The 22,414-nt window shown below is 36.6% G+C and overlaps 1 protein-coding gene across 1 annotated transcript in view; it reads left to right on the forward strand.

The window, feature by feature from the left end:
* DTHD1 (death domain containing 1) overlaps positions 1 to 22,414 on the forward strand; it is a 64,742-nt gene that overhangs the window by 15,936 nt on the left and 26,392 nt on the right. The window contains exons 3-6 of the mRNA XM_012552294.2: positions 8,766 to 9,096; positions 9,842 to 10,021; positions 12,650 to 12,894; positions 14,649 to 14,813. Coding sequence (XP_012407748.2) covers positions 8,766 to 9,096; positions 9,842 to 10,021; positions 12,650 to 12,894; positions 14,649 to 14,813 — 921 coding nt within the window. The remainder of the gene's footprint in view (positions 1 to 8,765; positions 9,097 to 9,841; positions 10,022 to 12,649; positions 12,895 to 14,648; positions 14,814 to 22,414) is intronic.

Genomic DNA, 22,414 nt, shown 5'->3' on the forward strand with positions numbered 1-22,414 from the left:
CTGTTCGTTATTTTCCCATGTATCCACATCAGTCTTTTTTAGACAAATCCCATTGTTCCTCTTCAATGGGTTTTTTCCCTTTGTGCCTTCAGAATTTCATTTGAGTATCTTTCATCGTTCCTGATATCCCCTGAAATTTCATTATCCATGGAATCCTACTTCTTTCCTTTGATCCTTTGAAAGTCATCTTTCCTAAAATCTAGGATGCATGATAGGTTCTGACCATAATTCTTTTCCTGTATCAGAAATCTTTAAGATGCTGTAATGATTTCCCTCCAAGATTCCCATCATTTGTTTCTCAGCAACTACTTCTTCCCTGTTACTGGATAGAATTGTGTCCTTTGGCCTGTAAGTCATGAATAAAGCTGGAATAACTCCACGAAATGAAAAATTCCTTGAATTTACTGTGGAGTAGAGACCCTAGCTAATTCTAGCGGCATTTAGTGGAAGGAGAGTTTGTTTTTTTCTCCTCTAAGCTGTGAAAGAAACTTAAATGTTTTTGTGTTGATTATCTACTGGAACAAAAAAGATCTGATTGTAAAATAGTTAAAAAATTTTTTTTCCATAGAAGATCATATGAGTCAAAAATCATTTAGTATCTTTGTAGATGACAGGAAAACATATAAGAATTCTTAGCTTGTTTTTCAAGGCTCATCTCAGGCACAGGCAGGGAAATGCTTTTTCTAGAACCTTTAATTTTTTGTGTTCTCTCCTCAAATTGTCTTTTACTTTATGTATGTAGAGTTTTACATCTAATACCTTTGATAAAGTTTTGTGGAGATTATTTGCTTAGGATTTTAATTATATCACTTTGATGTGATGAGTTATACCTCATTTTTCCTTAAAATCCCCCTAAAAAACCCTAAAAAGCATGATTAGGATTCTTTTTAGTATGATAAATGTATCTATCTAAAACCAAATTCAATATTATCTACCATGGACAAATATTAAAGCCTTTTAAAAATAAATACAGGGGTAAAGAAAGAATGTCCTCTCTCCCAACTATTATTTGAAAATAGCGTCTTCTGTCACTGTGGTTAATCCAAGGAAAACAATGAAAAAACATTGAGAATCCTTGTTTGTATGGTGCTGTTTTATAGTCTAGCCTCAAGATAATATTTACCTATAAATATAGGTACATATTAATTAGATGAAGCAGGGAGGAGAAGCATTCATAGCTAGAGGGTTCAGAAAAAGCTTAATATTGAAACTGGAACTTGAAGGAACTAAGGATTCTAAGAGATGGAGAAGAGGAAGTATATTCCAGGAATAGGGGAACAGAGATAGACATGGGAGATAGAATATTCTGTAGGAAGAAAAATAAGATAGTGTGGCTAGATCCTAGCATGTGAGAAAAAAAGAAATAAACTAAGAAAGTTGGTTGGGACTCAGGTTATGAAGAGTCTTAAAACATTTAGCCAGGAAAGTTTATATTTGATTCTAGAGGCAATGGGGACCACTAGTAAACAATGGATTTTACTGAATAGGGAAGTGACCCAGTAAGACCTGTAATATAGGGTGATTACTTTAGTATCTGAATGAAGATTCTACTGTATTGGGGAGACACTAAAAAGGGAGACCAGTTCTGAGGCTATTGTAATCATCTAAGAGAGAGATGATGAATACAGATGTCTGGACGAGCTGCGAGGATGAGAGATGGGGCTTCTATGAGAGCTTTTGTGGAGAGGAAGGAAGCTCTGTTACGTCGTTCTGAGACAAGACTGACTGACTGGGCGCAGATGTTGTGGTTATTAGGGTCAGCTACTCATTTTGTGGTTTGGGGGTGCTGGCAAGCTTCCTGAAGTACATATTCAAACTAAGAGCAAGAGCAGGAGGTTGTGTAACGAGGCTAGCCAGTGAGCACATGGAGTAATTCCACATTTACTTCCTTCACACGTTTGTGTCACTTCCTTCACTCACAGATGTGTTTTGCACTGAAAGGTGTCAGTTCCACGGCAAAGAGAGATGTCTACCAGTGTACCTTAGCCAGTAGATTTAAGGATTCTGGCGGTCAGTCCAGTTTTGGAGTCCAGAATGATGTCACCTCTGTAAATAAACCCGCCTCTGAGGTAGCTTCAGAAGAAGCTGTGCCAGGATTTTATGAGCAATCAGAAGGGAGGTAGTTTTTTGTTTGTTTGTTTGTTTGTTTTTATTTACCTGAGAGGACACTTGAAATGAAGATTTGAGAATTTTAAGAGATGGCATTGATTTTTTTGAGCTGGAAAAGATTTTGACCTCTGGAAGGGAGAAATTTGAGTACTATTAAGTCAAGATGAGAATTTATAGTTTTGAGAGTAGAAGAAATATGAAGTTTATGTGAAAGCAAGAAATTTAGGATCTGTACAGTGGAAGAAAATATAGGAGTATGGGAAGTAGGAAGAATTTTAACTCATATGGGAAAGTAGTCCTTGCTTCTTTTCTTCCTTCTTCCTTTTTCTTCCTTCCTTCATTTCTTTCTTCTTTCTTCCCTCCATTCTTTCTTCCCTCTCTCTTCCTTCCTTCCTTCCTTCCTTCCTTCCTGCCTTCCTTCCTTCCTTCCTTCCTTCCTTCCTTCCTTCCTTCCTCTTTCTTTCTTGAGGAATTTTGGTAGAGTTATTGGGGAAGACTGAGGAATTAACAATATTCCCTCCTTTCTCAATTTAGGCAAATAACATTTTACTATATTAGAAGGCTGTTGTTCATATGTGTTAAGATCATATATTTTAAGATCAGCACGAGACAGGAATTCAGGTTAGGGGAAAATCGTCAGTCTTTATTCTCAGTGAAGAAGGATCGGAGGTGGAAGAGAATGGGCGATAGCAATGTGTGCAGCTGAGTCAAGAAGCTAGCTCGACCAGCAGCCACACAACCAGCAGCTCGGAGTCTCGAACTCAGCCCAATCTCTCCCAGCTTGTCTTCTTCCCTCTCTCTCTGCCTCCACCCACCAAAATCGTCATTTCCTATACAACACATCAGGACTTGCAAGGAGAGTGGGCAGGGACCATTCTTAATCCAATCATGTATATTAATAGAGTATAGCCCAATTACTATCTAGCCTCATGTACTTGGGACCTCAGTGCATCAGCTCAAACCTCAGCCCATTACACATATGCATCCAATTTGTTGGACATAATGTGAGCAAAAATCATATAGAATAAGAAGACATAGATGGGCAGTGATCAGTACTGAAGGACAGACTATATAGATCTACTGAAGCCTACAAATGTCAAAACAGCAATGTTATGCCATGAAGGGCCATTTATTAATTGCTTATCAAGTGCCAAGCATTGCGTTAAGTGCTTTGGATAGGCAATACTTCCAGTGAGGAAATTATCTCTATCAATGTAGATGAGCACCTTCTCTGCTTACAACCTTCCATATTTGCTTTGAGAACACTGAGATTAAATGGCCAGCCTAGAGTCACACAGACACTACGTGTCAGAGATAGGACTTCCTGTCTCTGAGGCAGGCTCTCCATCCACCGAATACACATACCAAAGTGAAGCAGTCTCTGACATCAGGGGACTTGCATTCTGAAAAAGGGAGGCAACACATAGAGAGGAGTGAGTGTTGGCTGGGAGGATGGGAAGACTGGAAATATAGGCATCATGGTTTCAAGATATTCTGGGAAGTTCCTGGTGGCCCGGTTCCAGGCTCCTCTTTTAGCTAAAATATAGTGATACCTTATACATTACAATAACGTTGTTTGGAAGACTTCATACAAATTCCCCCAACTGTGAAGAAAATGCTAAAAGATGCCATATTTAGAAAGGAGGAAGGGATGGAGCAACCAGACAGCACCACAAAGGGGAGAAAAGAAATGACTTCCTTGGGGCCAAAAATTGGGGATTCAAACATGGTCTGTTCTTAGAAGTGAATCAATCAATAAAAGGAATTATTACCCAGTAATTAATATTAAATTGGTATTTAAAAAAGTATTACCCATCATACTGATGAGGGTTAACAAGCATTTGCCAATCAAATCAACAAGCATTTGTGAATCACTTATTGTGTTCTAGGTTCTGGGGATTAAAAGAAAAGAGAAAACGCACAAAGTCCTAAATGAACTCTTACTCTAATGGGAGAGACAAATATGAAAGAATTATGTACTTGATATATAAACTAGCACTGAACATAATGCCAGACAGAAGGCATTAAAATTAAGGGAGGGAGTAGTTGATTAAATAAGAAGGAAAACAATAACTGATAAAATTGAAACTTGGACAGATATTCTGGATCAATAACTTTTATTATGAAAAAATATTTTAAAACATTTTTATTATATTTTAATATAATAATGTAATATAAGGTGGTCCATCCTAGCTGAGGAGTGAGATACCCTGAGAGATGCCAGGAGGCAGCATGTACCAGCATCCCCAGCCCTACCACTCGTTCCCTTCAATGTTCCCCAGGCCATTGGACCTGCTTCTGGCTCACCCAAAGCCATCAGTAAGAGGCCAAATCATTTGAGAGAAGGGATCCTTCTTCGCCACTTCAGGCAACAACCGATGGCTAGTTTCCTCCTATAGATATAAGCACGGGAGCCCTAAGAGTGACAGCACGCCCAAGACCAGAGCCATCATCTAGACTCAGCTCCTGTGGAAAAGGGCTCTGAGTCCCTGGCAAATGCCAGCCAACTGCCACCTGTCTGGCAGACAAACCAGCATGGCTAAAGCAGCAAGGTACCCGAGGGAGACTGGAGGCAGCCATCTTCCCCAGTCCCGTGACCACCATCTTTCTTTGGACTCTGATGGAGACCAGGACCCTGACTACAGCCTCCCTAGGAACAGTGACATTAAATCATTGCATTTTGTACCCCCAAAACCATGAAACTTTCCCATCCAACTTGTAGGTGAAACCTTTCATAGGTGGTGTTTTCTCCATTGGAATGTGACTCTTTGAGAGGAGAAATTGTCTTTTCTGTTGCATAGTAAGTGAGCTTTCATCACTCACAGTGTAGTGGACATGATAGTATCCTTGGAGTCAGGTTCCCCCACTGACATCTACACACCGTGTGAATTCGGCCCCCCAAGGATTTCCCTAAAATCACAAACTAAAAAACAGCAGTCAGGGTACGCTGAGAGAGTTTTCTCACTGACTATCTCCCTTGCACCAATAACAAATATCTGAATAAACAAAACATGTTAGAGGTAATATTCATTACCAAACTGGTATTTTTAATATAACTACAGTATTTTAGTATCTCTGTTCAAAATGGGTAATCTTTTATCAGTTTAAATAAAATCTCCATAAACCAGTTTAAGCCAGGTGAATATAATAGTTTTCTCCCAGAAAAGCATACATTTACGATATTCTTTTAAATGATGCCTTAGTGATTTGAAAGAATCACCAGATACTCCAATTATTTTTAATACATTGAGTATTTTTTAAACTAATTCTATTTGGTATTCTGAGTTTGATAAACACCAAAAAATATGAGCATTTCCATGAAGAAAAACAGAAAATTGCTTGTGAAACCATACAATTTTATTACGTACAGCTTAGTTTTTTGAAAGTAAATAAAGTCACCATATTAGTTTTTAATTTATCTTGCTTGTCTACATTTCCTTTAGAACTTTTTTCTGTTCTCTTTTATACACTAAAAGCATGCATCAATGAAGGACTTTCCTTCCCCCCTCTCTTCTTTCTTTCCACCTTCCTTTCCTCCATGTTTCTTTTCTCCCTCCCTTTCTTTCTTCTTTCTTCCCTTCCTTCTTTCTTTCCTTCCTTCTTTCTTTTCCCTTCTTCCTTGGTTACTTTCTTTTTTTCTTCCTTTTCCTTCCTTCCTTTCTCATCTCACCTTTCTTTTTTCTTTCTTTCTTTCTCTTTTCTTTCTTCCCTTTCTTTTTCTTTCTTTTCTTTCTTTCTCTCTTCCTTCCTTCTTTTCTCCTTTCTCCCTTCTTTACTTTTCTTTTTCTTCCTTTCTTTCTCATCTCATCCTCCTTTTTTCTTTCTTTCTTTTTCTTTTCTTTCTTCCCTTTCTTTCTCTTCCTTCCTTCCCTTTCTTTCTCTCTCTCTCTTCCTTCCTTCTGTCCTTCCTTCCTTCCTTCCTTCCTTCTTCTCTGTCTCTCTCTTTCTTTCATTTATCTCTCTTATCTCCCCCTTCCTAATTATAAACTTAGGAATTATAAACAAAAACAAAACCTGTAATAAATAGTCAAGCAATTAAATCTATCTAAAAAGACATACCTCATTCTGCGCTTCAAGACTATCAGAATATTGTCAGAATATTGTAGCATTATAGGATAATAGATGTAGAAGGTCAATGGATCTTATTGGCCATCGAATCCAACTCTTATTTAACAGACAGGGAAATCAGATCCATCAAAATAAAGTGAACTGCCCATAATCATAAAAGTAATAAGTGTGACAGATGAGATTTGAAGCCAGAAGTATTTTTTTTAAATCATATGATTGTTTTATTTCAACTGAAACAAAGTACTTGAGCTATAGTAGCATATCTCAAAGTAGCTCAGAGAGGCCAAAACAGCACCACACCCTCTAACACCCACTGAAGGTGTTCCTCCTTTAGTGGTTTCCTGGTCACCTAGTCATCCAGTCAAACCCATTCAGATTTGTAAATTTAGGTCATGGCTCATCATGCTACCCCAGGCTAAGAAGCCATCACTCTTCATAATCTAAAATGTTTAGCAAACAAAGACTCTTTAGGGTGCAAGGGCTTCTCACTTTAAAAAACCTATTTTCTTACATAATTTCTAGGAAATTCCCATGCTCATAGATCAGAAGGTCTATTATAGACCAGTTCAGTTACTGGGAATGATATTTTAGAGAGTGGAGTTGGAACAATTGGGCTTTATGCCATGATCAACGCCTCCCTTTTCTGCTAAATTTGTCAACCTTGGGAGGCTTCCTGGAAGAAGCTAATCTTCATATGGTTTCCCAGAGCACATTTCAGAAATATGAAAATCATTCCCAAAGTGCCACAAAGCTAGCTCATGACAGACTTTCTAATTAAACTGTTTTTCAGTCTTGTGGGACATCCCCAGGACCATCAGAATGACAAAGCATGGAAATCCAGCAATTGTGATTGTGAGCCACACATTTCTGTTAAATTATGAGCTATCTTTGTGCCTATACACCACTCACAAAAAATGTACTCAATGTATTTGTGTCATTTTGTAGGTGCTAGTACAGTACTTGGATTATCCATCCACTTTCCATTGTTCTTATCATATGACCACCTTCTTTTTTGATTTATTGAATGACCTTGAATCTCTCTGGGTACCAGTTTTATCATCACGAAAATAAGTCCCAATTCTAAAATTGAATTGTTATTCTTTTATCTTGATAATGAGAATCAAAATTTATGGTTATTTGGAGGAATTGGAGATATTTAGCTTTAAGAAGAAAATAATTATAGAAAAAATGATAGCTATCTTCAAATATTAAAAGGATTCAATTCAGAAAGCATTGAATCATCATCATTTCAAAGCTTCCTCTGGGTTTTAGAGATTTAAAAAAATGAAATGAGATTCAGAATGCAGTGTGACATAGTGTGACCTGTCCTGCCTCACTTTCTTGATCTGTAAGATGAGGTCTCTACAATTTATTTCATCTCTAATTTAATGATCCTGTCTTCAAGTACATAATGGTTGGGGAAGGGAAGAATAAAAATATAGGAGTAAATATAATACAATTATAAAGTAAGATATGTATTGGAGAGATGCAAAGAGTGGTATGAAAGATTTGGAAAACAGGGGGTGAGGAGGATTATTTATAATTAGAGGATGAGGGAGACTTCATGGAAAATGAAGGCCTTAAATGAAACGAAAGACTGTGGTGATGACAAAAGTAAACATCTTTTTAGGAATTTGGATCCTTCTCCTTTTTTTTTTTTTTTTTTTAAAGCCAGGCAATTGGGGTTATGTGACTGTCCAAATAGCTATTAAGTGAGTGTTGTGACTGAGGCTAGATTTGAAATCAGGTCCTCTTAACTTCATGGCCGGTGCTCTATCTACTGTGCCATCTAGCTGCCCCTAGACCCTTCTTTAAAATGGAGTAATGGTGGAAATAAATACAAGATTGCAACAATTCAGTTTGTCTGTAATATAAAATACATGACGATGTATGATGACTGAGTCATATTTTAGAGGGTCTTAAATGCCAGGTTGAGGAATTTGTGTTTTATTCAGTAAGCAAAGGAAATCCAAGGAAAGTTTTGTGTAGAAAGCTCATGCCATCAGACTCACGTTAGAATGATTATTTGGGTAGTTGGTTGAAAGCTACATTGGCAAAGAAAAGTGGGTAGAGGTAGGAAGACTAGATAAAAAAAAAAAATCAGTATGAGCAAGAAGTAGAGATAGACTCTCCAGGACTTGATAGTTGATTGGATATGAGAAAGAGAGGATGAAGTCCAAGTTGTCCTTGAGGTGACAAGCCTGTAAGGCAAGAACCATGGTGGTTTTATCCATAAAACTAAGAGTGAGGGACAAGTTTGGTGGGAATGTTGTAATAGGGATTAATTTTCTGCTTAGCCAAAGGGATGAAAATCAAAGATTAGGCTTTTTCAAACAATTAGAGCTTTCCAAAAGCTCCATGAGACAATGAGTTCTCCATTGTTGAAAATGTCTAAACAGACACTGAATAACCAAAACCATTGTAGGCACTAGACTGGATGATCTCTAAGCCCTTCTAAATCTGAGATTCTGTAGCAGTCTTCAAGTTTCAGTTGTACTTTGTTAAAAGTTGTATCATTGTTTATCAAAGAAATTATATAAATATATATGTAAGTCATGTTATGTGAAGGAAAACATTTTTCCCTGTAGATATCTTGTTACTCCAGCTGATGAGACCAGCCCCAAAGTAGCTTGTTCTGTTACTGCACCATCATCTATTCTACAAAACCTGACCTGCCAGATAACAAATAGTCTTAGTTCTCTGGTGGTTGATGATTCTGAAGAACTGGTCAGCAATGTCATCACTGTTGAGTATTCAGATCAGGAGAAGAGAATACCATTTCCAATCAGCATCGCAATCCCATTTAGTGCACGCTACCGGGGGAATTATAGAGACATCATGGTGAAAGTGTCTGATCGAGACCTTCAATCAAGTTACATCACCCCCAGTTCATTAGAAGGAAGCCGAGGAAGTCATAAGGTTGGTAAATGCTCAGCTAAGGATTCTTCTATTTTTGTCAAGTTTTTTAATATTATTCAGACTGCCAGAAAGTGCTCTTCTTGAAATATGAACACGATGCTCCAGATTATCTGTGTCGGGGAGGAGATCCATCCATACCTTGTGATTTCCCTTACTGTCCAAGGATACACATTTCTAAGATCCTTCCCCAGAGCTGAGGGTGCAGTTTGGGGTCATTGAAAAGAACACAGCTGACTATTTAACATAGAGAGAAAAACAAAGATAAAATTACCCAGGCTTAATTAGTACTGTATTCTCACCAACTAAACCTAAGAGCCACAGTACCTTTTATAGTGGTAATAAGAATTAGATTTTAATGGAATGGAACTCCTGGGCCATTTATCTAACCATCTCATTTCTTAGGTGTGTCCTAGGTATAAGTGGAAATCACAAAGTGTGCCTGGAGCAATATAGATCTCCCATCTAATACAAATGGCCAGTAAGTTAATTTGGAGTCTATTGACCTTTATGCTTCTTTAAACTTCAACATCCTGGGAGACTTCTACAGACAGGATTTTCATTTATTTGTGCAGCTAATTATCTTTCTAAGAGGTTTTCTTTCCACCATTTTTGTGTTCCCTGAAAAGCAAGGAAGAGCACAGATATATGTGGCGCTCCAGATGTGTTACAGAATTGCTGAGATGTAGGGCTTTCTTTCCCATGCTCCAATGCTTCCTCTTTGTTTTCTGTGCTATAATTCATTCAGGGAACCTGGGCTGAAGTAAAGGTTTATAAGCTTGGCATCTTTTCTGTGGTATCATGCCTGAAGAAAGAATCTTTCATGGTTCCAAAGAAAGGACTTTCCCTAAAGCTGAGCATGGACCCCAGAATCTCCTTCAATTACCCTTTAGGAGTTTTCAGCTCTTCAGTCCTTGTACAATTAAAGGTAAGGATACATCACAGCGGTTGTGAACCAATCCAATGCACTAAACTCAGCATTATTAAGTGCCTGCTCTTTGTTCAGCTCTCGGTGATATTAAGACATGATGAAATAATTGTTTATTTTAAGATTTTACTTGGGGAGTGACAGGAGATGTGTGCACAGACACAGAAGTACAGAGCATATGTAAATGAAATACAAAGTAATTTTGGGAGCAGGGAGAGCAATAATAATTAATAAGATATGGCTTCTGTAGGAGGGAGTCCTTAAAGGGAATTAGGGTTCTGAAAAGCAGAGGAGGGAAAGCATCATAGAGCATGGAAGACGGTCTTTGCATAAAGATGAGAGATAGAATGTCATCTATGGGTAACAGCAAAAATAAAAGTTTAACTGAAACATTGGGCATGTGAGGGGATTAAACATAAAATCATACCAAAAAGATAGTCTGGAGTCATACTGGGAAAATCTATACAATCATAAATTTGGAGCTTTAAGGAATCTTTGAGTTACCCAGTTTAACTTCCTTATTTTAAAGAAAAAGAAACTCAGGTGTGCTGAGGTTAAATGTTTTGCATGAGGTCACACAGGTGGAAATCACAGCTCTGGGATCTGAACCTAGCTCCTTTGGCTCACAACTTCTGCTTTCTTTCTGTTCCATGTGACTATCTGTAAATGGCAAACAGAGGAGTTTGTATTTTATCTTGTAGAAATAGGTAGACATTGAAGCTTCTTGAGCAGGAAAGGTGACACTCAGGTTTTAGGGATTCTCCTTTTGGAAGCCATGTCATAGAGAGATCAGAGAAGGAAAGTATTGAAGGCAGAAATATCAGTTAGAAGCCTGTTACCCAGAGTTCAGGCCTGAAATGATAGAGGCTTGAACCAGAGGAGTTGCCAAAGGACTTGTTTAGTTAGAAGAAAAGACATTTAATTAAATGACATGATAAGAAATATAGCAACCATGAAAATGAAGATTTGCTCTTCCAGGAGGATGCCTGTCAATAGGAAGAATGGATAGAAGGAACATGCAGGAAGGAACAGACCCATACCCCCAAGAACATGACAGACAATTTGAGTAGCAGTTCACACATCTGGAATTGCAGAACTGCTTCTAGTTAGATCACTGTTATACCAGCCAGTACCATTCTGTGGGGTTTCCACTCTTGGCTCAACAATAATGGGTCACTCTAGTCTGTCTCTGCTGGGATTTCCTGGTTGGTGCTGAGATATACAAGCACTCTCCTCTAGACACTGCTCTGCTGGACCTTCACTGCCTTTAGATCCTGATAACCTGAAATCTTTGGATTTATATTTTCTTCAAGGAAAAAATGTGAGCTTCCACCAAGCTCTTTCAATTAAAAGTATACAAATCTTTCTGTTTTAGCTCTTTTGCAAGAAAGAGAAACCTTTTTTTATTCTTTATGCTTGGAAAGCAAAGTGGGGGCAATTATTTAGTAAAATGGGAGTATCTGAAAACTTGGGATGATGTACATATCATAACAATATAGCAATATTCATAACTAAAGTGTTAGATGAATATGAAATGCCTTCCTAACCCTCAACCTTCTGTATTTAGGTGGTACTAAATCATGCAATATTTGTCTTTAAAAATAGATATTATTTACAGAAAATGTAGCATTTCACTGTTAGCATGCCCCTGCAGATTTCTGTGCATGGTTTTTACTTTTTGATAATGGGATTGGAGGAGGTGGCTCCCCAGTGCCTGAGGATGCTCTTGGAAGAAGTTGCCATTATCTTTTAGTTGAGATTGGGGCTGGAATTAGGGAGCTCACACAGTAAGGCTTCTTGGAAAAGGTACATAGAAAATATTAACTTTTAACTTGCTAACAGAAAATACACAAACACAAGTGTTTACTTAAGAAGGAAATCTCCCAAAGTAGAGATTCCATTGGCAGTTTCCATATATAATGATTGTAACCAAGAATCAATCAAATACAGTTGTGTTTGGGGAGGGATTTTGAAGGTGATGAAGAAACTATCCTCCCCCTCTTAATTGCTCCTGCCTTTGGAATATAGCATAGCTGTCCCTATGCAGTCATGCACAGAGAAATATGGAAATCTGTTCTCTAACTCAGTTTTCTGTAGATTAATGGATGGAAAGACAACGAAAATTTGACAGCACCCACGAATACCTCCTCACTGGACCACAAAAGTAATTTTTAAGTTTTTCTATCAGAGAAACTCGATTTTAAATTTGCCTTGTGTTATAAAAAATAGAATAGCAATGTAGGAGTGTCATGGCCAGAGAATGGTAACTGGGAAACTACAGAGATCGTAAGAGGAACGATAAGGTGGTCAGTCCTGACATTTTTTCAAGAGAAAATAGTAGCATTGATTTAGTTACAGTTCTCAGAGGAAGAAGTGGAAAGAGGGAGAGTACCTATATGAAACATGTGGCTTCATGGTGGAAATGACTGGACTGAAGATAATTTAGAGGAAGGAAATGTTATGGGAGCTGTTAGTGCCATAAAAGCTTTTATTTATTAGACAAAACAAGATACATACAAGTATATTCAGTAATACACTAAAATAAATAGCTCAGGAAAAAAATGTATTTTGCTTCTAACAAAAATTAATCAATGAGAATTAATGACTTTTTCCCCCTAATTTGTTTAGGTCCAACCAATTGATCCTTCGCTAGTGTCAACATTAAAAATGAAACAAGATCTTTATAATTCAATCGTTTCAACTAGTCCTTTAATTCATCTCCAACACCCAGCAACACATCCTTTCCATAAATCTGTCACCGTCGTATTACCCTGTTCTCCAAATACAGAAAGAAAAACTCACGGTGCCGAGACAGACCACAAAAGGACAGCCAGTGCTACTTCTAGAAAATTTCCAACTTCCTACCCCGTTCGGTGAGTAAGAACTTGACTGGTTAATTTGACATTTCAAAAAATTTTGAGAGAGACAGCCTGGTATAGTGAAGAAGATCAACACTGAATCTGAGAATTCCAAGCTCAAATGTTGCTTCTGACACACGCTAATTGTAAGTTCCTGGGAATGCCACATGGCTATGAAGTTGGTCCCATCAATTTTCTAAGCTAGAAATTAGAAGTCTCTAGTATAGAGACTCTCCAAATCAGAAGTTCCCCACACTTATAATGCAATAATAGGTCTGCATTAAAAAAAAAAAAAAAAAAAAGATGATGAATTCACAACAAAGGAACTTAAATAATTGACATAAGTACTTTTTTTTCCCCTGAGGCAATTGGGATTAAGTAACTCGTCCAGGGTCACAGACCTAGAAAGTATTAAGTGTCTGAGGTCAGATTTGAATTCAGGTCCTCCTGACTTCAGGGCTGGTGCTGTATCCACTGTGCCTAGCTGCCCTGACATAAGTACTCCTTCAGGAAATTTTCCATTGGATTATTCTGATAAACTTCTATTAATAAAATGCAAAATAAAATACTATGTATTTCTAAGTATATTGATATGGGCACATGGAATCAGAATTTCCTCCTATGTTCTGATCACTGGATTAGATACTATGGGAAATGTAAGAAAATTCAGAAAGATAGCCCTTGTGTTTAAAATGATTGCAGCCTAGTTTATCACAAAGAACTAAATTGGATTTAATGACAATATATAATGAACAAGATTGATCTGATATTTAAACTTTTTGCTATAAAATTTAGAATTCAAACTATCTATCTACATTTAAACTCTCCTATTCTGCTCCATTTCTTTTTATTTTCTTTTTAATCCCAAACCAACTTCATATTAGCATAGGTAAAGAAACTGAAAATAAGGAAGATACAGCTGCCACCCAGATATGAAGGAAATACAGTATAATCTGTAAAATGAAAGGGTGGGATTAGTCTGCTTGTAAAGTCCCTTGTAGCTCAAAATTTATTAACTAATCATCAACATTAAACTAATGTGTTCAAAACACATTATTTGGGGTAGGAATAGACTTGCTAGGGCCCCAATTTTCTGACTCCAATTCCTACATTGCATCACTTAATTTCTATTATATTATATATTTTCTGTATCAGATATAAGAAAAATTGAGTTAAATACCAGAATAGTTAGTATTTCACTTTTAGCTAACCAGTATAAAATAGTGTGCTTGAATATTTAATATTATGCAATGATGTGACTTAGAAGAAAAAGGACAGTTTGTAAAAATAAATTCATTCAAGGCTATGGAGGAGGATGTATTTTTTCCTTCAAAGTACACAGACTCCCTGAAATCTATCCAAGGACCCCAGGTATGTATGGATGCCAAGTTAACAATCTCTGTTCTAACATGATTCTTGTTATTTTTTGTTCTTTACTTTCAAAAAGGACCCATGACACTACAGGATGATGTCTTGTCTCACCCACTATACGTTTAAGGGAAGGTACTAACTTATATTGCTTATATGTAGAATTTCCTTAACTAGAAATTACCCAAACCAGTGAATTCCAAGTCTAGCCCCCACCTCTTATTTCTATGAAATTGCTACTGAGGGAAATGAAAACTGGGCTAAAGGAACTAGGGATTTTATTTTTGGTTATTCTTAACTATTCATGGAAGATTATTTAAGTTCCTGTGACACCTTTAAAGAAAATAAGTGTGACAATCTATAGCCACATCACTAATTTCTCATGTGTTCCCTTTATGTAGGGCCAAGAGTGCTTCTATAAGAAAACCCGGGTCCAATGTCAGTGAGTCCTTGAAACTGCTGGGTTTCAGAAGCAGAGAGGGAAGCTGGTTTGTCCTTGATGATGTTGTGGTGAGAAATGTGCAGAGTGGAATTGTATCATTCGAACTGCACGAACATTTAGACAGGTAAAACCTCGGTAAATGAGCGCAAGGTTTCAATGTCTTAGCTCTTGATGGCCCATAATTTATGTTTACAGATGCAGAAATTCTGAGATGAGTATCATAATTCAAGAAGTAGAACTACAGAGGAGTCATTTAGGCTGCACTGAAAATGTAAACCAGGGTTAGCAAATTTATGTGTAGGTAGCATAAGGTATTACTTCCCTTCACAGTAGTTTTACAAAAGATGTGCCCCCAAACTAATCTGATCATGTCTTGACAGTTCTAAAACTCTGGATAACTTCAGAATGATTCTATGATGATATCTTTGTTCCTCAAAGTTCCATAAAGATTATGAGAAGGCTGTTTATTTTATGTTCATCAAATGACTATGTTTATGGAGATTAGATTTGGTTTCTTCAGGAGTGATTTCATTTTCTTTTCTCATTTCAATACACAGCAGCTGATCTGATGATAAAAATGTTTTTTAGATGTCTTAAGGGTCGATGAAGATGTTAGAAGAGTATAAAGAGATGTAAGCCATATGATAAAGAATATATTTGAATGGAGATAGACCTATCTGCATAGATGAGTATGTGTAATTGTTAGATGCAATCGATGGGCAAATAGTGGAACTTTAAAAATATTTGTTGGTTGAAGCAGTGTGTTTCCAAAAAGTAGGTAGAAAGTTGTCCAAAATGTATGATTAACATAAGTGAACATTGTTGGTAGTTATAATTACATGTAGTAGATAGTTAAGGCAAAGAGACACTGGCTAGGATTGCACTGGTACAAAAAGTTCTCTAGAGAGGAAACTTTCTTTCACCAATGTAGGACAGCACCTTTTCTTCAACTTTTAACTTGAGAGAGCTTCCCAAAGAACATATAAGTTAGATAATTTGTCAAGGATACACAATGAGCATGTTTCAGAGGTGGGCCATTAGTTTTTCTGCATTAGGCCATGAAGCTTCTCATTATTACATAGCATTTGGCTCAAGTTCTTGCTGTTTTTTTTTTTTTTTTTTCTGAGACTATTGGGGTTAAGTGATTTGCTCAGGGTCACACAGCTAGGAAATGTTAAGTGTCTGAGACCACATTTGAACTCAGGTCCTCCTGACTTCAGGGCTAGTGCTCTATCCACTGCACCACCTAACTGTCCCTGATGTTTTTTTTTTTTTTTCCTATAACCAAAAGGAATTATGTGGACTGACGTAGAGTTTAGTAACTAGTAAAGATTCAAATGTTCATATATTTTATATATATAAACTTTAAATTCACTGTATATTATAGAGCAGAGAATATGCTACTTTGGATCTATGTATGTAAAATTTGCTTTTTCATTAGGCAACTTTAAAATATTAAAATTATATTTTTTCTTTGTGTGATTTTATTTTTGGGTATATATATATTTAAATACACACACACATATATATGTAGATGTACATATTATTTTCCCCAATTACATGTTAAAACAATTTTTAGACTTTTTAAAAAAAAGTTGTGAATTGGAAACATTATACCTCCTTTCCTCCTCCTTAGATGATAAGCAATCAGATATAGATGTTAGCTATTTCAATTAAATATGTGTTATCTCTTATTTGTGATGATTTCCATATTACCACTAGGCCAGTGTTTATGCACAAAGTAAAATGATTCCATCCATTGTCCATCCATGCCCTCTGTTCTCCTTCACTGCAAACTCCCCAATCAAGCTTCTTTATCTGGACTCCATAAAATTGTTTTAAATATTTTGATAATGATATTTCGATGTAATTTTTTAAAAATTCTGCATATTTAATTTTTTGCTTTTAAAATCATTATTCTGAGAAGGCATTCATAGCCTTAAGCTGAGTGTTTCAAAAGGGGTCCATGGTACACAAAAGTGGTTAAGAACTTCTGTCCCAGAAAGTGTGGTCTGCTACACTACTTCCATTTCTTCACCATCTCTTCACTCTTCAAGCTCGTGCTTCCAATCCATACTTTAGCATTTAAGCAATAATTTGACTCAACAAACGTTTGTCACGTACACACTATGTACAAAGTGCTGTGCTAGAAACTGGAGGAATAAAGACAAAAAAAATAAAATGTCCTTGGTCTAAAGGAAGCTCACATCCTGATGACTGCTACAATGTGTAAACAAATAAAGAAAAGTAATTTGAGGCAGAGAAGAGAACTAACAAGGGGGATAAGGAAGGCCTTCCATAGGAAGCAGCCCTAGAGATTAAGCTTTGAAAGAAATTACTCTAAGAGAAATAAGTAATAAAAGAAGACATTCCAGGCTAAAACACAAAGATGAGAGAGGGGATGCCAATTGTAGGAAGAGCAAATAGGACAGCTTAGAACAAGTGTAGGGAAGGGAGAAACTCTAAAGGTTTCTGAATTTTGTTATAAAGGGCTTTATAAGTCAGAATGAGGGTTTTGCATTATATCCTAAATGTAGTCAGGAGACAATGAAGATTTTTTGAGCACAGAAATGATTAAAACAGAATTTTCCTTTTAGAAGCATGAGGGGTGAATTGGAAAGGGGAGGGGGAATATAAACATTTAAAGCAGAGAGACTAATTGCAACAATTTAAATAAAAAATGATAAGGGCCTGAAATAGAGTGGTAGTTCAGAGATGAGAATTGATGCATGAGATACTGTGGAGATAAAATCAATGAGATCTGATAAATGATTAGCTGAGAGAGTAGAATAAGGGTTCCTCTGAGGTTGTGAAATCAGAGGATGCTAGTTTCATCAACTATAGCTATATTTGGAGGAAGGGAGGGCAAGATTGGGATGTGGTTGAAAAGTGTGATTGAAAACAGTTCTGTCTTGTACATTTTGAATTTGAGACAGATTTTACCAAAACTGGCCTCTCAAAAGTCAAAAGTGATCTCTTAATCATTCAATCCAATGGACAAGTTCTAAATATCTCATTCAGTACTATTAATCACTTGTTGCTCCTGAACATTTTTCTCCCTTGGTTTCCAAGATATTTTTTCTGTTTTTCTCCTTTTACTTGTCTTATATGTGACTAGATGATCTCCACATCTCTCATGCTCCATTTCTGAAGTGCTCTCTAGAACGCCCCCATTCTATATTTCCAAATGACTCCTAAATATCTTCACGTGAGTGTTTTATGATAACTCCAATTCAGCATATCTCAAGTTGAATTCATCATCTTCATTGTCTCTTCCAAATTTACCTCTACCTCACCTTCCCTAAAGCCTCATCAATTTCTTGGCTTTAGTATTGACGTGTTTCTACTTCCAATATCCCACACTCACACCTAGAATCACATGCAACCACTGACTCTCTTTTACTTATCTTTTTCCTCCTCTTCATTCTCTCACTTGGACTGTTTTATTAATATCCTCTCACGCTCACTTCCTCTTTGCTTTTCATTCTTATATTTTTCTTGCAGATGATATTCTTTTAAACAATGATTATTTTCTTTTTTCCAATGACATATAAAAACAATTTTTAATATTCATTTTTAAAAATTTTGACTTCCATATCCTCTCCCTTCTTTTTTCCTCTTGCCCCCTCATGGAAAAGGCAGTAGTCTGATACAGATTATGGTAATGCTCTGTTAACTGGTCTTTCTGCTTTTAATTTATCTCTTCTTCAGTGTATTTTTTACACTCTACCCAAATGATTCTACTAATGCTCTACTATAGATATACTATATCTATAGAGATAGATAGATAGATAATCTTCAGTAACTACCACTTTGAATATATTTCTATCTGTCATTCAAGGTACACCATAACCTGGTCTTATCCTACTTCTTTAGCCTTGTATCATATTACATTACTTTACATACATACATACATACATATATACATATATATATATATATATTTTTTTTTACAAGGACCCGAATGGTTGAATGCCGTCGTCAGAGCATATATAAAGAGCTTTTCCTGTTTTCTGCCCACATGAAAAGATGGCTATGACCTTGTGAGCACTGAGATCAGAAAAGCCATTTACAACACTCCACCTAAAAGCAGAAATAAGTAGACCCAGGCACTAGTAGGGTCATTTGCTTCTGGGTCACATGGTGGTGAGTTGCTGTTTCTCCTCCACTCTCAGGGGACCCAGGGAGGTGATGCTGTAGTGTGCAAGTCACCAGTTTCACTTTTTCCCCAGAGCATCTGGGTCCAGGCCAGATTTGGATCAGAGAGGGGGAGATGGCCCTCACCTGGATAGTAGTGCAGGTGGCTCCTCACTCTAGCACATCCAGCAGGAAATAGAAACTACTTTGATAAGGTAGGGCTTTCTGTAAACCTTCTTCATGCTGGCTCAGCAACCAGTCAGAAAAGCTTCTCTGCTTTGCATGCTGAGGGGACTAGAAAGAGAAGAGCTGGGTATTCTCTGAATTCCCATTCCTTAGAATTAGAGATGAATTCCCATTTTGTTTCTAGTCATCTTGCCAGCTTCCTCTACATACACTGGCAGCAGGCAGAGCACATTGTACTTTTTCTAAGGATCGAGCTCCATTGACCATAATTCATTGCCAAATTGGGCTTCTAATTCTCTCTTCTTTTTCTGGTCCCTTTGTCTCTGTGCTTTTGCTTGTATTTTCCTCCAAAATGAAGCCAATTCTCCACCATACTTTTTTTATCTCTGCCTTACTTATCAATATTGAGATTATTAATCTCAAAATTTTCTCTTTGTTCACCTTCAAACCAGGTCAAAGTGACTTTTCCTTTCTCAAGTTTTTATTTTTAATTTTCCTTTGCCTTTACCTTTTATCTTTGCTTCACTTGCTTATTTTATAGCCTATTGTACATTTGTTTCCTCCTCCCCAATCAACTGGAAGATCCTTGAGAGCAGGAACTATAACAATAACTACCACCACCATAATAATAATCATAACTATTGATTTCATTCCTATCTTTGTATCCTCAGTCTCTGGCATAATACCTTGAGTTTAATGGTTGTTTAGTAAATATTTTTTAATAAACTTGGGATGGAAAATGCCATCTGCATCTAGAAAGAAAACTATGAAGACCGAATACAGATCAAAACATCATATTTTCACTTTTTTTTTTTTGTTTACTTGTTTTTTTCTTTCTCCTGGTTTTTCCCGTTTGGTCTGATTTTACTTGTACAATATGACAAATGTGGAAATATGTTTAAAAGAATTGCACATATTTAATCTATATCAGATTGCTTGCTGTTTTGGGATAGGAGGAGATAAGGCAGGAAGAGAGAAAAATTTAAAACATGAATTCTCCCAAAAATGAGTGTTGAAAACTATCTTTACATGTATGTGGAAAATTTAAATACTATGGAAAATTTCAAAAATAAATATTTTTGGCTTGATCTGAAGCAACTATTTTCACATATACAGCTCTCCTCTATTTTGAAAAGGCAACAAGAAAGGGCTGCTGCTAACATCCATCTCCTACTAGTTCCTTTCTCTTTCATTTTACTCTAAAGATTCTCAGGCACATTTTCTCCACCAGCTGCTTTCATTTCCTATCCCCTATTTATTTATACTTTATTTTTTAATAATAGCTTTTAATTTTGGAAAATACATGCAAAGATAATTTTCAAGAGTCACTCTTTAACCGTCTGTTCCAAGTTTTTCTTTCTCCCTTCCTCCTCTCCCCTCTCCTAGACAACAAGTAATCCAATATATGTTAAACATGTGCAATTCTTATACTCATATTTCCACAATGATCATGCTGCACAAGAAAAATCAGATCAAAAGGAAAAAAGTGAGAAAGAAAACAAAAGGCAAGCAAATAACAAAAAAGGTGAAAATACTTTGTTGTGACCCAGATTCAATCCCCATAGTCCTCTCTCTGGATGCAGATGGCTCTCTCCATCACAAAACCATTGGAATGGACTGGATCATCACACTGTTGGAAAGAGCAACGTCCATCAGAATTAATCATCTCCTAAGCTTGTTGTTGCTCTGTATAATGATCTCCTGGTTTTGCTCACTTCACTCAACATCAGTTCATGTAAGTCTCTCCAGCCCTTTCTAAAATCATCCTCCTGATTGTTTCTTACAGAACAATAATATTCTATAACATTCATATACCATAACTTATTCAGCTACTCTCCAACTTATGGGCATCCATCCCCCTCAGTTTCCAGTTCCTGAAAGGGCTGCCACAAACATTTTTTAGCTTGTTCCTTAATGGACGGCTAGCTCTGCAATAATCTTCTATTCTCATTTACTAACACATCTTTCTCAGATTGTCAGTGACCTGCAACCTATCAAAGGAGGTGATCTTTTCTTAGTTCTGTTCTTCCTTGATTCCTATTCAATAACTGATGGTATTGGTAAACTTTCCTTCTTGAAAGTCTATCCTAACTTGCTTGTGGCACTATTTGTGATTCTCTACCTCTTTTTCCATCTTTATCTCGATTTTTACCAAGTCCTCTTGCATCTTCTACCTTTTAAATTCAGGCATCTTCCAAAGCTTTGTCCTTAGCTGACTTTTCTCTCTTTACATTTCACCTTTCAAAGATCTCATCTGCTTTTATAATTTAAGCTACTTCTTCTATGTGGAAGAGGCCCCCATTTAAAAAAAATATCTAGGCTTCTTCTCTTCTGAGCTTCAATTCCACTTTTTCAGCTGCCTACTGAACATTTTCACTTCGATATCCTGCAATCACCTCATTATCAACATGTCTAAAAATGAACTCATCATCTTCCCCCCCATACTGGCACCCTTTCCTGACTTCCCTATTTCTGAAAATGATACCATCGTTCTGTCACCAAGGAGACTAGAAGAGTCTTTGTTGTCACAGTCTATATACAGACTAGCAAAAGGAATATTTCAGTCATCCACATGATTCATTTTGTAGGGGCAGTTCTGATATTTTACTGTCTCAAATGGAAATGTAACCCTTTTGTATGGTTCAAAACCTGGGAGTCTTTTTTTTTTTTAATAAAACTTCTACCACATTCACCCACACCATATTAAATTATACATTCTTCTGTAATATCTCAAGTTTATCTATTTTCATTAGTTAGTTTATTGCTAAATTAATTTTCTGATTGTACTTACACATATCATAACCCTCTCCCAAAACTTTCAATGGTTCCCCATTGCCTATTCATATAACTTTACATCTTTTATATCCATAAAAAAACTTAACATTGGATTATATTAGGCTTTCAATGAAATAAATTTAATAAATATAAATGCATGAATATGTTCTATGCTTCCCCAAACACAATCTCCTATTTCCTATTTTTCAGTTGTCCTATTTGTCATTGCCCTTTTCTTATATAATGGACCCTCTCACCTGAGTTCTAACCCCCCACTTCATGAAGCCTTTTCTGACCAGCCTAAGACTCACTCTTTTATCTTTTTTCTGAATTTTCATGCTTTATACTGTCTGAAACAATGAAATTTTCCTCTTTTTTTTTTTTGATGGGTAGATTAGAACTGTGATTTCATTGATGTAGAAGTTCTCAGTGAGGAACTTTCTCTATAATTTAAAGTCTTAGAGAGTTGCTGGAGTCACTAAGATGCTAAGTATCTTTTCCAGGATCAGATAGCATATGTTTTGAGATGAGACTTGAACTCAGTGCTTCCTAACTGTGCTCAGCTTTTTTCTCCCAGCCCTATTTTGGACTTCCTTTGTACTTCCAAACCATTCCCACTCTACTGGG

Source organism: Sarcophilus harrisii, chromosome 6 (genome assembly GCF_902635505.1).
Source record: "Sarcophilus harrisii chromosome 6, mSarHar1.11, whole genome shotgun sequence".
NCBI classification, from domain to species: domain Eukaryota; kingdom Metazoa; phylum Chordata; class Mammalia; order Dasyuromorphia; family Dasyuridae; genus Sarcophilus; species Sarcophilus harrisii.